Source organism: Falco cherrug, chromosome 5, assembly GCF_023634085.1.
Source record: "Falco cherrug isolate bFalChe1 chromosome 5, bFalChe1.pri, whole genome shotgun sequence".
Lineage (NCBI taxonomy): Eukaryota > Metazoa > Chordata > Aves > Falconiformes > Falconidae > Falco > Falco cherrug.
Genome location: NC_073701.1, coordinates 32,837,682 through 32,852,179, shown reverse-complemented (window position 1 = coordinate 32,852,179; position 14,498 = coordinate 32,837,682). Strand labels below are relative to the sequence as shown.

The 14,498-nt window shown below is 42.2% G+C and overlaps 1 protein-coding gene across 3 annotated transcripts in view; it reads left to right on the top strand.

Moving 5' to 3' along the window:
- The window catches only part of LARGE1 (LARGE xylosyl- and glucuronyltransferase 1), a 286,548-nt gene extending 276,055 nt beyond the window's left edge, over nucleotides 1-10,493 (top strand). For 2 of the 3 annotated variants that reach the window (XM_027816040.2, XM_027816042.2), the window contains 2 exons: nucleotides 4,180-4,375; nucleotides 8,590-10,493. In XM_027816040.2, the coding sequence (XP_027671841.1) occupies nucleotides 4,180-4,375; nucleotides 8,590-8,787 (394 nt within the window). In that variant the 3' untranslated portion in view covers nucleotides 8,788-10,493. The remainder of the gene's footprint in view (nucleotides 1-4,179; nucleotides 4,376-8,589) is intronic. The other variant, XR_003563335.2, reaches the window with a different exon arrangement.
- The last annotated feature ends 4,005 nt before the right edge of the window (nucleotides 10,494-14,498 follow it).

The following is a 14,498-nucleotide window of genomic DNA, read 5'->3' as shown; positions in this document are numbered from 1 at the left end:
TTACACTATTTTGAGATCTAGAGTTAAAAACTGGCCAGTGGAGCCCTGTATCACCTCTCCTATCCTTCCTTTACTTTTAGAGCTTTTCTCACACTTCTTCCATTCCCTGTATTACATGCCTTTCTCGTTGCAACAGCCACCCTTCCCTCATGTGGCCTTACGCACATGTCATAGCAGACAGTCTGTGTGAGCCTGGAAAACGTAATTCTGACAGTACCTTTACCAGTGACTGCCTTCAATTAGAAACTTGAGGCGACTGAGAGGGGCATGCCTCTCTCTGGAAAATTACTTAAGGGTACTGATAAAGCAAGCTTTTCACTCTCCCATCATTCTTTAACAGTCAAAGATGTACAAATTAACAAGAGATTTCTTGATAGAATTGTTTCTCCTATAGTTAAAAATAAAAATCCTTCCAATGGAAAATAATACCCTCAGGATTTTCAGATGTTGCATTCCACCAACAATCAACTTTTCAGCTTGCACAGCAGTGGCCTTCCGCTACAGATTTCATCTTCAAGCTGTACAGCATGTTGGCATGTTACATACACAGTCAGATTTGCAGATCCTTTCTCAAGTCTCACTCAGGCAAAAATGTCTTTAACATCAGTGGGAGTTTTGCCAGAGCAAGGTTAAATAAAAATTGAAGGACGCGCAGTCTGTAGCTGGTGTACATATTAATGTAGGACACATTTTACAAATGCTTCCCCAGTTTGCTTTGGCTCATTTCATTGCTCCAATCTATCAACAGCCACAAAGCAGCTGCGATCTGGGCTGAGAATTTTCACCTCCACCTTCAAGGTGCTTTAATAATGCTGCAATTCGAGGCTGAACGGGTGGGAGTGAGCTGAGGAGGACTGCTGTGACAGTGATTGCTGAGAGCGCCTGCAGCATCCCAGTCCCTCACACCACATGGTAGATTACAATCTTTCCCTCACTGAAATTGCTTTTGTCACCTCTTTTCCAAATGGTGACCTTTTCTACTTCTGGGCAGCTAAGAAGTACAAAACGGCTCTCAATTACATCCCCCAGTCACCACCGGAAGAAAAGAGAGGACGTGAGCATCTGCGGCTTGCCAGGGGTGCTGCGTGGAAGCCCTGGGCGGCAGCGGGTCGCTGTGTGCCAGCTTGCTGGCTTTGTTTGCAGGTGCTGGCTGTGGCTGTGCCTCACAAGAATGTGCCTGCTCAGTGCCTGGGTAGTAGCTGATGAACCACAAATGTACTGCCCACACAGCTTTCAGGCACAAGGGAAACCACAGCTGGTCAAAGATGCATCGTATTGAGAAAACATAAACAGCAGCAACTGATTAATTAATTAACTGATTGCAGCCACAATCCGGCAAAACTTTTAAGCATCTGATAACAGAACTGGAAGAGTTTTTCTTTCGCCAAATCATCTTTCTCACATTGAGGGACAATGCAGGGAGGAAGAACACTCTGAGAAGAATAATTATTTCATTTTGCTAAGTTTAAAAAAGCTTGCTTTAGTTTTGAAATTTAAATACATGAAATGGATAAAGCAAGTAAGATGAAACATTTGATCCAAAGTGGAGGGGGCAGGGTTGGAGGGGGTGTTTTCCAGTTGTTTCCCACGAACCACAGGAAAGAAATTTATCATCATTTTACGGAGATCAAATGATTAGGTTTGGATTCGTCAAAATTGCCAGTGTAGTGAAAAATATGTTGTTCAGAATTTTCACAAAGTTCTTCTGGGAGTCAGTGAGATTGAGTGTGGCCTTAAAATTTAGTCATAGAAAAACAGAATTGTTTAAGTTGGGAAGACCTTTACGATCTTGAGTGAGAAGGGCCTGAGCAGGCAAAATTACATTTATTCATTTGTCCTGTGAGATGGAAGACCGATACAGACAGTGAACTACTTCTCGCAACTGCATCACTGAGAGTAAAGTCTGTTGGAAATGACTCACTCTATTGTGGTAGCTTCCTCGCTATGGGCACCCATGTGATGCTGTCTGAATATCTGACTTTGCAGCACATTTCTCGCGGTATCAGTCGCTGGCCCAGAGCTCCAGGAGATTATATTTGTGCGTGTAGGCCCGTATATATTGAATGTAGAGATATGTATGTAATCCTGAACTCTCACTACTCTTTGTTTCAAGTCTAATTATTCATTTATAATTGGTGTCTGCACACATCATTTGAACTTCCTATACTCATTTTCCTCTTTGTCCTGACCTTAGTCATCCTTTTGTCTTCCTCTTTCCCTCCACTCACATCAGTTACTCTGAGGAGGCAAGTACATCATCTCTGGTACTACTTACTTTGGTACGATCAGGTCTGTTCCTTCCTTTCTGCTTTGTTTTGTCTCTCCAGTCTCAATTCCATGTTTTCCCTTCATTGTCTCTTCCCAATTACTTTTTTTTCCCTGCTGATCAGCTCTCTCGATTCACAGGGATTATACTTGAGCTGCTCGAACTGCTTACACCAATGTCACCAAAAAGGGTGGAAAGGAATTTATGGTTAGTGTCCTGTTCCCCCACGTTTAAATCGGTGGGAGAGTGTTACTAGAACAGCAGCAATTAACCAAAGTTTGTATGGGGCTTTGAAGATACAAATCACTTCCTAAGTGTTTAGTAGTCATTATTATTGTTATCGTAATCAATTTCAGAATGCCAGAGGTAGGATTTTAGAAGATACAGCATCCTCCACAATCTCATATCATTTATACCCTACATTGTGACTGGTTTGTTGGGTTTTTTTTCCAGTGTAGATAGCTGCCCATTAGTGACTGAGAAGGTTACACACCAAGAAAAAGGATAGGCCTTTTGGAGGTGATTCCAAAAGGCATTAAGGATTGTAAGCATCTTTGTGAATCTGGCACTGGTTTCTAATAATCTCTAGAGAATTAAGTTGCTGACAGGTTTTTTTAATATGGAAGGGCTTTGTTTTCCTAGGTCCCCAAGCCAGATACCTGACAGTGATGCAACCTCTTTACAGTTTAGAAATGCAGCCTTCAAAGTCCCAAAGGACTACCGGGGACCCCAGTGCTATCATAATAGTTCTGTCCTCCTACGCTGCCCCTGAAGGGGAGTCAGTGAAACCGAACACCTCTATGTTTTTCCTGTTACAAGCCATACAAATACACAGTCCGAGTGAAAACTCCTAGGCTGTGATTTTATGTCCCTGTTTTCAGCAATGGCTTGCAATGTTATGAGAATTTCTGGGGCTGAAACATTACCTCAGGTCCTAATTCTGCAAGTATTTAATGCTTAAATCCCTTCAGTTTTACCACAAGTCATCATCATCCCTGTGAATTCAATGTACCTAACATTACAAACTGGCAGGATGTTTGTTTTGCCCCTTCTGTTACACATCTCAGAGCGCTGTAATACAGATGGCCTGCTATGCCTTTGTTTCATTATTTAATCTATGAGTCTGCAGAAAGAGCCTGTCTCATTGATTTTTGGAAAGTGTAAGAAGAATAAGTGAGTGAGAGTCATTGACCCTGGCACTAATGGGCTGGATTCAAGCTGTGCTGGGAGGAGACCTGCTGTGACCTAAACAAGATTAACAAAGTATAAAAGGATCTTTTTCTGTAAATCAAATTGATTACCTTACTGGGGATCACATGGCTACTCCCCACAATGTAGAATGTACAGCAGAAAGCCTTTATGTAATATTTTACTTATTAATTTAATTATGCACTTTGGCTCCTGCCATAGTAATAACAGTAATTAATAAAACAGAACATCTATCCAGAGCTGCAGGTGTCTCATACAAATTATAAAACTGCATATAAAACAGATCGTGACTGTCACTGTGGTGTAGAAATAGCTAATTTTAGGGACCTTATCTGAGCGACAGAATTTCACACTGATTTTAGAGCACTGATACAGCCGCTTGGTTGCTAGGAACAAGACACAGCACTCTGTAGTGCTCATGGGCTGTCTGTGTAATTGTTTCTCACATTAGCGTTAGGTAGTGTTTCCACACTATCCTTTACCAACTAGATGTGTTTAAGCATCAAGCACATAGCAGCCCTGTGAAGTGTGCTGGAAATAGTCCTAGAAATTGCCTCCGATATGTCCTGAAAATGATGATGTGAACTGTAAGCTAATGTCCTTATTTTTGAGCATGTCATCTAACAAGTAACATTTTTTTGCCTAGCCAAGATGCATTCTATCTAATTGCCTCCCCACATCCATGCCGTTTATGTCTGTTTAAGGTATCACGTCTGGACGAAAGGGCATGCGCCAACAAACTTTGCCAAGTGGCGAACAGCCACCACTCCCTACCGCGTTGAGTGGGAAGCAGACTTTGAGCCATACGTTGTTGTGAGGAAGGACTGCCCGGAGTATGACAGGCGGTTTGTTGGATTTGGCTGGAACAAAGTAGCTCACATCATGGAACTGGATGCACAGGTGAGGAGATGATGCCTGCACATCTCACCTAGGGCTGGGCAGCAGGGTTGTTAAAATTAAATCTGTGTTCTGTGGAAAGGCTTCACGCTTTGCATCACCATAGTGCTCATCTGGCCTTACTAAGCTCCTTAATGAGTGCTTCCTGAGTCGGGAACGCTCATTTTAGTCCTTGTCAAGCATTAAAGGGAGAACTGAGTCTGAGTTAGTTTATTTGTCAGGGCTGAGAAAATTGTTTTGCGGTGGCAGGGGCACAATCCCTGCAGTGCCCACCTCCTGCCTAGCAGTGTACTTGAGCATTGCAGCACTTGTTGCCAGTCTCATCACCTACTAGGGGATCTATAAATCTAGCTGGAAGTTTCTCAGTTAAACAGAGGCTGATGAGTCCCAAGTGCTAATTTAGCATTCAAAAAGCAATCTTAAATTGAATCCAAAGCAAGCATCTTCAATTTCTGGCCTGGATTTACAGTACGTCTCTGCAAAACCAAGGACTTTACATTTCCAGAGTCTCTGGCTGTGGAGCAGACTCTAGAGGATCCAGGTACTTGAGCCTTGGGCTACCTGCCTCTTGGATTTGTGGCTTGGGATGGGGCTGCTGAGCAGAACATGTAAGAATAAGGATGCAGAGAAAGCTCAAGAGTCCAGACTGTTGCTAGAGCTCTCAGAGCTGCCAAGGACCCTGCCACCGACCTAGATCTTGGAGGCTGGCAGTGACTATGGCTCCGTGGGAGCCTGGTGCTGTTGCTCACTGAAATAGCAGGGCTTACATCTCCCTGCTGTTCTTGGATGTGAAGCTAACCGCTGTGCTAATCAGCAGGGTCTGGGTCATGGCATTTCTTTTTAGTTTGGGTTTGTTTGTTTTTTCCTTTGTTTGTTTGGTTTCTGTCCCAGTTTTTTAACTAGTACCATCTCATGCTAATCAGACAACATGCTTTTTGGCCAGTTGTATCCTCCTATGCTAGCGTCTGTTGTGGATCTGGAATATAGCTGATCCTTCTCTGCTCAACTCTTAGCAGTTTCTGTGGAGCAGAGCAGCACAAGGCACGCAGCAAGTTACTGGGAGATTGTGTCTCTGGGGTGTGGGCTTCAGTGTATTCCTGTGCAGGCATGTACATGGGAGGGATAGTTTCTACTGCTGCTTACAAAACCATATAGTCACCTTGGGCTGGCAGCCACTTGCCCTCTGCTTGCAGAAGGGCATTCCCAACAAATTTGTACCTACTTATGTTGAGAAAAAATTATTTCAGGCTAGAAAAAAAGTTGTGCTTTATATTACTGTTAATAATAATACTTTGCTCTGCTTTGTGGAGAATGCAGGGGTAATGATTTATTATTTTTTAATCTGGGTAACAAGGCCTGTGTTCCCACTGGCAGGTCTCATCTAGCACTCATGATTTAACTCTTCTGTTCAGAGGCATTTGCCCAGCATACAGATTTGCACATGGGAAACTGGAACATTTTTCAGAGTTGATCATAGGGCAGATATTTTAAATGGCCGTTGGATTGGAACTAACTCTGGGGAATTGTTTTTCTCACAGCCTTAAAAACATTCTCACGTTTAAAAGAAGCTTCATTTTCATTTGTAGCAACATGGGTGTTGGCCTGTTGTCCCACAAAATCAGCCTGGAGGGGACATGGGATCACACAGCTATCTCCTCAATGGCATTCCTCTGCTTCAGGGTGCCCACAGATCAAGTTGCTGCCAGCTGCTTGGCTGGCTTCATTACCAGCAGGCAGAGCAGCTTCTCAATTGAATTATTTCACTGCTCCTCACAACTGCAGTGTCTGTCAAGAGGACTCTTTCAGACTCCTTATCAAGGGCCTGTGCCAGTACAGTCCTTCAGAGCAGGACACCATGTAGAGATAATCACCATTATTATTCTGGGGATGTGCAGATGGCCACGGAGCCAGATGTTGTACAAATACACAGATAATGACAGTCTCCCTCTAAAGAGTTTATAACCTGTGAGGTAGGGACAGAGGTTCCTGCAAGTGCGTTGCTTTCTTGACAGATGTTTCCATGTAGTAGGGATGGGTCATTAGGAGACTTTCAGTGACTGTGAGCATCCCTTTTTCCAGGACCCCAGCCCAGCATCTTTCAAATGGGCTGATTAGCAGCAGCCTTATAAAGTTTTGGAAGACTTTATGTGCCTGAAGGCCTTCCAGGGGGATGGGAGTACCACTGAACAGTTTGCACTGCAGAGCATAGACAACCCCCAACTTGCAGGATTGCAGGATTGCAGACTTGAGATGCAAACAGAGAGCAAAGAAAAGATTTTATGAGGGGGCCGCATCTTCCTCTGTGGCTGCAGCCCTTAGTTTTAAGGTCCCTAGAGACATATTTTGTAGTTTGTCATTTATCAGCCCTCCTCACTCCATCATGCTAGCCTTCATTTTTGCGTTTGGTTCCCCATTAGTTCTAAGCATCTTCCAGCTAAGTAAGTTCTGCCTGTGGACATCATATTATTTTGTTCTTGCTGTACATGTCACCCCAAACAGAAACTCAGAGGGGCCCATTCCTATATGTGACAGCATTGTAATTTGGCACAAAGATTTACGACTTTAGCATTGTCTGGAAGGGAACAGGCATTCCCATAATGAGAAAGGAGCAGCCATTCAGCTACATTTGCACCTAGCTGTCCAATGCATGCTGCTGCTTCACAGCTGTCTCTGGGAAGGCACTGCAGCCTTAGCTACACTTTTAACTTACCAATTTACCAATACCACTGCCCAAGCTGGGAAATAGATCTGTACTGCATTGTGCTCACTTTTTTCCATTTTGTTTGGGCTTCATTTGGGGCTGTGGTGCTCAAACACTTGGTTTCGGGTAGCATCATAACCCAGCAGCTTTCAATGTTTTCTGGGTTGATCGTATTTTGTTAGGTGAAGAAAGATTTATAGGTGAAACGCTCCCATTTCTTGGCAGAAATGTGTTCTCTCCCATAAATCTCATTCCCTAATAAAGTATTTTGGAATACTCTGCCGCTGTGCTGCAGATACTCTATGTCTCTGCACAGACTTCTAAATCTATAAGTGACTGAACTTTGCAAACCAGGGGAAGCTGTGCTCCATCTCTTTTAAAGCCAGCATGCTCTGTGGCTTTTCCTTCCCTGCCCAGTGTCTTATGGAGAGATGGTTAATAACTCAGTCCAGCAATATCTGTAAACAGAAACTGTGTAAGGACAATAGGAAATTTGCCTGTGGAGCCTTTGAAGTTCCTTTGTCATTTGCATCCCTTACAACTCTGACTCTCTGAAATTCCATATGAAAAAAGAGCTAGCGTCCTAGTGGTAGGGTCTTCTCTTGGCTTCAGAATACTGCTCACATCCCTTTTCTAGATGGTCCCTTGCAGGACCAGATACCTGGTTCTTGCATGTGAACTTTCAGCTTGTCTAAGAATCTGTCTTTGTCTAGCTTTGCTCTAATGATCATGCATTTAATTATAAAAATTGTAAAAATCTTCTAACAAGAGTAATTGAGACTTAAATAAACTGTAATTTTTTAACAACAAAAATTGTCAAAGAACTTGGTTGGATATAGATAAAGAGAATTAGTGAATTAGTTTTAGAGGAGAGACGGAATTAGCACAGTATCTCATACTTTGTGAAGGAGAACTTAATTTGAGTAAAACCTTCTCAAAGCATATGGAATTAGGAGGTCCTAGTTCCTGATTTTCACACAGCACTTACAGAAGAGATCATATTCTTCCCTTATTTCAGATTTATAAATACTTTTGGACAGTTTTGTCACTGTGTCTTAGTACAGGCAAAGCAATGTATGTGGTGCAGCGTGTGCCTTTGTAAATACAGCTTATTCCGGCATCTGAAGCAAGATAAATTGTAGGGGCAAAAACATGCTTTTGCATGGACACTTGAGACTCATCATCCTGTTCCTGTGTGCAGTCACAGCTGTGTTGGTTGCAAGCACACTGCTGCAAAATCTGTGCTGTGAACATGGCTTCAGGCATTTTCTACTGTTTCCCCATTATTTGGCTCCTATGGAGTAAAACGTTTTAAAAGAGAAAGCAGTTCTTTCATAAAACCAAAAAAAGGAACTCTAAAAAAAGAAGGTCGATTTGGCATATCTGTATGGGTTTGTTGTTTCTGAGACCCACACTGCACTTCTACATGATGGAGCGTGTTTGATGGTGGAGGTACAGGAGATGCATTGCAAGAGGGCTCGGGAACTCCCTCACAGCCGGTGTCTTTCTCCCGCAGGAGTACGAGTTCACGGTGCTGCCCAACGCCTACATGATCCACATGCCTCACGCCCCCAGCTTTGACATCACCAAGTTTCGCTCCAACAAGCAATACCGCATCTGTCTCAAGACCCTGAAGGAGGAGTTCCAGCAGGATATGTCACGCCATTACGGCTTTGCAGCCCTCAAATATCTCACGGCAGAGAACAACAGCTAGCACAACGGAGCCCGTGTGTGGGGAACAGGGACGCTGGAGGGAGGAGCCAGTCAACATTTGGGGCCTGGTCTTCAAACTTTGAACTGAGAAATACTTTCTGTTTTTATATCATACTCAGCAGTTCTAACAGTAGAAATTTGAAGTGACATGTCTTCGGACTATGCTCATTTGTCCCTTCCCCGACTACCCCAGGCCTTTCAGCTTTAGCATTCGTGAGGCGTCAGCCAGAGGGTCCGGCCACGCGCCCACCGTGCTGCCAGCAGTGGCGACTGGGCAGGGGCTGGGAATGCACTCTGCTCTCTCAACCGCAGAGCAAAGACAGACCTTCAGAATCTAGGATTTCATGTTGCTATTTAATAATTTGACATGCTTTTTATCTGTAAAGGAAGATCTTCGGGTCGCTGTCCTGTGAATTTCAAATCTGCACTACTCTAAAAGGGAACTTTCGCCTGTGAACTGTCACAGGGGCCCTGTTAATGTGGATGACCTTGTTAATGCAGGATGAGCCAAAGGTCTGAATTAGCCTTGAAAACAAAGGCAACGCTTATACAATACTGCACTCCAGAGAAGGTGTGTTACTGGTTTAGGTGTATACATGATATCAGTTGGTCTTTTATTCTCAAATTAGTTGTTTTATCAGGAAAGTCCCCTGTACCCCACCCTGCCTTTTCCCCAGTCCTAAATGCTGCTCCTTTCCTTGCCAAGGAACATCTCCCTTGTGTTTCTTTCCCATCTTCTGTTCTGGTGGTCCAGTAAAGAAGATCAGTAGCTCTGCCGGAAAGTGAACAAAACTTATCAGTGTAAGGTCTGTTTTCACCAGAGCAACTTGTTTGTGTGTGTCTCATAAAAGGGCCTGGCTGTAACTCTGTCTTTTTTAGGCAAGAATTGGATTTTGCCTGTAAGGCACATTGTGTGGGGGGATATTGATTTGTAGGTTCATTTCAGTGCATGCCCATCCATGAAGGCATTGGGCCTTGGGCTTTAAGTGGACTGCTTTGCTGAACAGGGAATATAAACATGGCAACTAGTAGCCTTGGTGCTCTCCTGCTGCCTGCTGCAAGGTCTCAGAACTACTTCGTTAAAGGAGTTTATCATTAAAAGGAGCAGAACTGTTAGGAATAAACTCCCCATTCGAGGGGAAGAAAAGAATGTGTTGGGAATATGAGTGTAAGTGTTTGCTTGAACATGGGCTGGTCAAGTTCGCATCTTTGGTACACACGGGAGCATGCTGGAGGGCGGACAGGAAACCTAACAAGCAAAATGCGGAAAACAAGACACTGGACTTTTTACCGTTTTCTTTATTCTTCGGTATTAATGTTGTGTTTACATGGGATGAAGAGATGAGGTTTAATGCACTACCCCTTGCAGGGCTATTTGTAATTTCTGTTGCAATGTTAATAGAGGAAAGCAGAAACAACTCAGTGAGAAATGCGTCTGTTTCCCTACCCCAGATCCACATTGCGTTCTGCTCACTTTTTTTCCATTTTGTTTTTCAGCTCCTGGACCTTCTACTTTCCTCCCCACTTCATCCCTCTAGAGCTTGGTTTTATTTCTAACCTGACATTTCATGAGAGCTTTGTGTTACGGTGGAAACCACGCGGTTAAACCAGACATTTAAACTACAAATATCAGTTCGTCATGCTGTGTATATATAAGAAAAGCCAAAAAAGGCAACATCTTTGACAAGAAATAAAAAGGGGAGGGAGGCTATGTGTAATTTTCACTTTTTCCCCTGGGAGTGTTGGCTACATAAGAATACATCACCGCATAATTTTCCAAAGTGCTTTTCTTCTGTTCTTAATGGCTTTATGTAAAGATCTACATAAAACCTGGAAAGAGCTGGGAAGAAGTGAAATGAGTGTTCAGTCCTGGCTAAGATATATTCTTTTAAAAAAACAAAAATCTTAACTCCCCAAATCCCGTATTATTCACCAGTAACGGCCTAGGTCACTGTGCATATTAAAAATGAGAAGAACCCTGCAGCACAGAGTGCTGTTGATTGGCTAATATGCAGAAAGTTATTAAAAGCTGATCCTGAGAGAGGCTAACACTGTACCTAAAATCTCCAGTCAGAGCTTCAGTGTGGCCACCATTATGTTTCATATGTATTAAAGACTTTCATTTCCAGATGTACATTTCTCCTTGGTTTAACAATATTGTCCAAGGGTGGACTGGATTGCTCTGCAGCAGCATAACCTGTAGCACACACCTATACATTGTTTGGATGTGCTGTTATCAACATGAACATTATTCTCTCCTCAGTGGTCATGAGATGAAGATGGGGGAGCAGGGAGGTAATCATTTGCTACTTGCCTGTCCGTACAGCGAGTCATGGGACCTCCTGGGTAGGCTTAGGCGTGCTGGCTGGTTGTAGCCAGCTCAAAGACTGGTAGTAGATTCAAAGAGCCTCTTTTTTTACCTTATAGACACTGTACTGACTAGTATTATGTCATGTTTGTCTGTGTGCTTCATAATTTGGGAGGTGTGGGACTTGGGGTTTTTTAACACGTTTCAGCCAATTTACATGATACCAAATTAGGATTACCTATCTGTCTGTAGCTGCCAGGGCTCCTCCAACACCGTGAAAAGAAACACCACCAACAACAACAAAAATCCCCAACTCAGTTATAACACTGACTGTCTTCCAGTCCTCTGCTGTAGTAGGTATTTACTGGCAACTTTGTTACTTAGTTCTCCATTTTCTCCTGAAATCTTCAAGAAATAGCAGATAAACCTGGTGACTTAATGCCTTTGATTTATTGATTTGTTCCACCAACTTCTCTCTTGAATCTTCAGTCTATGACCTCTCCTTATCTTTGATATTTGGAAGTGTGAGTCTTTCATTTAGATATCACTCCAGCACCCTCTCTGGTGAAGACTGATGCAAATAAATCGTTTAGATTATTGGCAATGTCCTTAGTGTTTTTAATTGTTTCTTCTGCTTACTGTTTGGGGTGGCCTACCAGTTATCTCCAGTTTTCTGCTTTTGGTGTACTAAGCAAATGTGTATTTTCAGTTTTAACTTCCTACTGTTTGCTCTTCAAATTCCCTCTTAGCTTGCCCAAACTCCATCTTAACTGTTACACACCTTCCTTTCAGCTCTACAAAGTTCTGATTTCCATTCTATAAAGGTTTCCTATTTGGCCTGAACAACTTCTAAAATTTTCAATTTAGTCATACCAGCATTTCCTTGTCCTTGTCCATTTATCTAAGGGAATACCATACTCCATGATAAGTCCTTTCCATTTTTAGCATGAGGATTTCAGTTTTTCTTTTATTTAGGGCCACTGATTCTTTCTTTAAAAGGAAAAAACGGGGGTTGTTTTTAAATCTTTATATCAAATCTCACCCTACTCATTTTGAGGGTTTGTTTTTTCCTCTTTAACCTTCCTAAATGATAACCTTTTTTTAGTCCAGGGATCAGAAATAAAATCTTAGAAAATTCTCTTGTTCTTCTAATTTGTGCACTTCTCTTGACACGTTTTGTTCTGTTTCCCTTTTCCCCCTCCACTCCAAAACATGTATATAAGTCACTACAAACTTTCCTAGTCCCAGAGCCTGAACTGTGTATTGCTCAGCACCTTCTGACATCCTACCGTATTTCAGATGTAATTATTGTTCCAAATAATAATCTTCTGGCTGGCACCCAATCCTCCTGGTTTTGTTTTCATGCTTCTCCCTTTGATATAACGGGCGTTGCAAGTTTAAGTTTTGGGCAAAGCACTTGCCTTTATTTAATGCCTTATTTAACCCTCTAATACGTTTCCATGATTTCTGTTCTGTAACAACAGTATATACTTCAAATGTTTGGCTGTAGTTTCCATCCTATCATTTTCTGGCTAACAGTTATCTACCATTTGCCTACCTGTCAAACCTAGAAAATGTCTTTGTTTATCCCAAATAGTCTTTAGTATCTATTAGATTTTTTTTCCAATTCCTACTTCTAGTAATTACTTCCAGCCTCACTAGTTTCCTATGTGAGCAATCTGGTTCCACTTCATAATCTGCAATTTTTTTCTATTTGTAATCATCATCTTGGACTCCATGACATAAAGGACTTAGCAGCTGTACCTGCAGATCCATCATTTTTGTTAGACAATATCACATATGCTCACATTATTCCTAAAGTACTGATTTTTTACCTGGTAGGCTTCATGTGGTTTGCATGTAAATCATAAACTGCATTTTCCTTCTACTACAACAAGCGGGGGCACTTTGCAGTGTTGTTTGCAGTAGCTGTTGCGGCAGAGTAAGCCCTGTGTTAGAGGGAAAAGCACAAAAACCTTGTCAGAATTGTAGCTACTGTTTCTCTCCACAGGGGAAAATAAGACCCTGGAACAGCTGAACAGTTTTATAAATGCCCTGCACAAAACACATTGCACATTATTCTGTGGTAGGTATAATCATACATCGTCCAATTAAATATGAAAAATACATTTTTAACGTTCTCATTTTTACATGCAATTCTATCCAGAAGATAATGCATTTCCTTCTGTATCTTGCCAGTTTTCCCCATTACTCCAGCCTGCCTAATAGCCCCATCTGTTTTTGGCTGAGAAAGATTAATGACCAGCAGCACTGGGAGTCCTGACAAATCAGCAGAGATATTACTCTTAGGCATTGCGCAGGACATTCCTTCCTACTCTGCTAGATATTGTATGGGTGTTCCTCAGGTTCCAGTGCAGCAACAGGAGAACACAGCAAGCTCAGCCAGTGGGGTGAGCATCATTATTTATGAACTTCAACAAGGTCTAATACATTAGATGGTGGAAGTGCTAAAAAAAGAATGTATCAGTTAGCTCAAAAAATACTTCAGTTTTAGTAAAAGAAAGCAAAGTTGCTGCAACTCCAGTAAGTGAGAGCTGAACAAATAAGTCACTAGTAGATGACAGCCAGTAATTTGGTATTTCCACTGCAGTATTGAAAATGCAGAAACGTTGATAGCTACATGAAGTCATTTTTAGAATAGTAATTCATAATGTATATTTAGATGGTGTGTTTACATCCAAACACTTTGGTGAATTGGGGATTGTATAAAGGTTGTTACTTCGGTTCACAATATAAAATTGTTTGGAAAAGCTTCTGGCTGTGCACAGCAAATCATGGCTCAGGAAATGCATACAAACCCGGATTTAGAAATACCTTGCTTTTATGGGAATTTGTTCTCATCTGGAGTTATACATTCCCAAAATAAGACACAAAAGCCTTGAGAATTTCAAAAGGAGCTATGTACACGTCAGTTGGCTGGAACATTTTCCTCTTACAGCTACGTGGGATTTGGCATTTGTTTGCTTTGCAGAGTAGAATTGTTATGATCAGATGACAAAATGATCCAGGAATTAGAAGGCTAGCCAAATACTTATTTATGTGACGGATCATAGGAATGTATTTGTCCAGACGTGTTAATGGGTACTGCAATGGAAGTGTTGGCTCATTGAGGTGTCAGGATGCAAAAGATCTGAAACCCAGGCTAAGAGTTTAGTATCTTCAGTCATTCTATGCTATAGTTTCCCCTCATAGGAAGCAAGCAGCTTCCTGTCTCCCAGCTAATTACTCTTTCTGTAGGGTTAAAATGTCCTAAACCTGCAACATGGATTCATGGGAAGTCACAGTGCAGGTGACAAAGACTGAATTTGAGCACCATGGTCCACTGCCATGAGATCCAAGACTTCAATCCCAAAGAAATAGTTCTGACCTGAGGGCGATTCTCT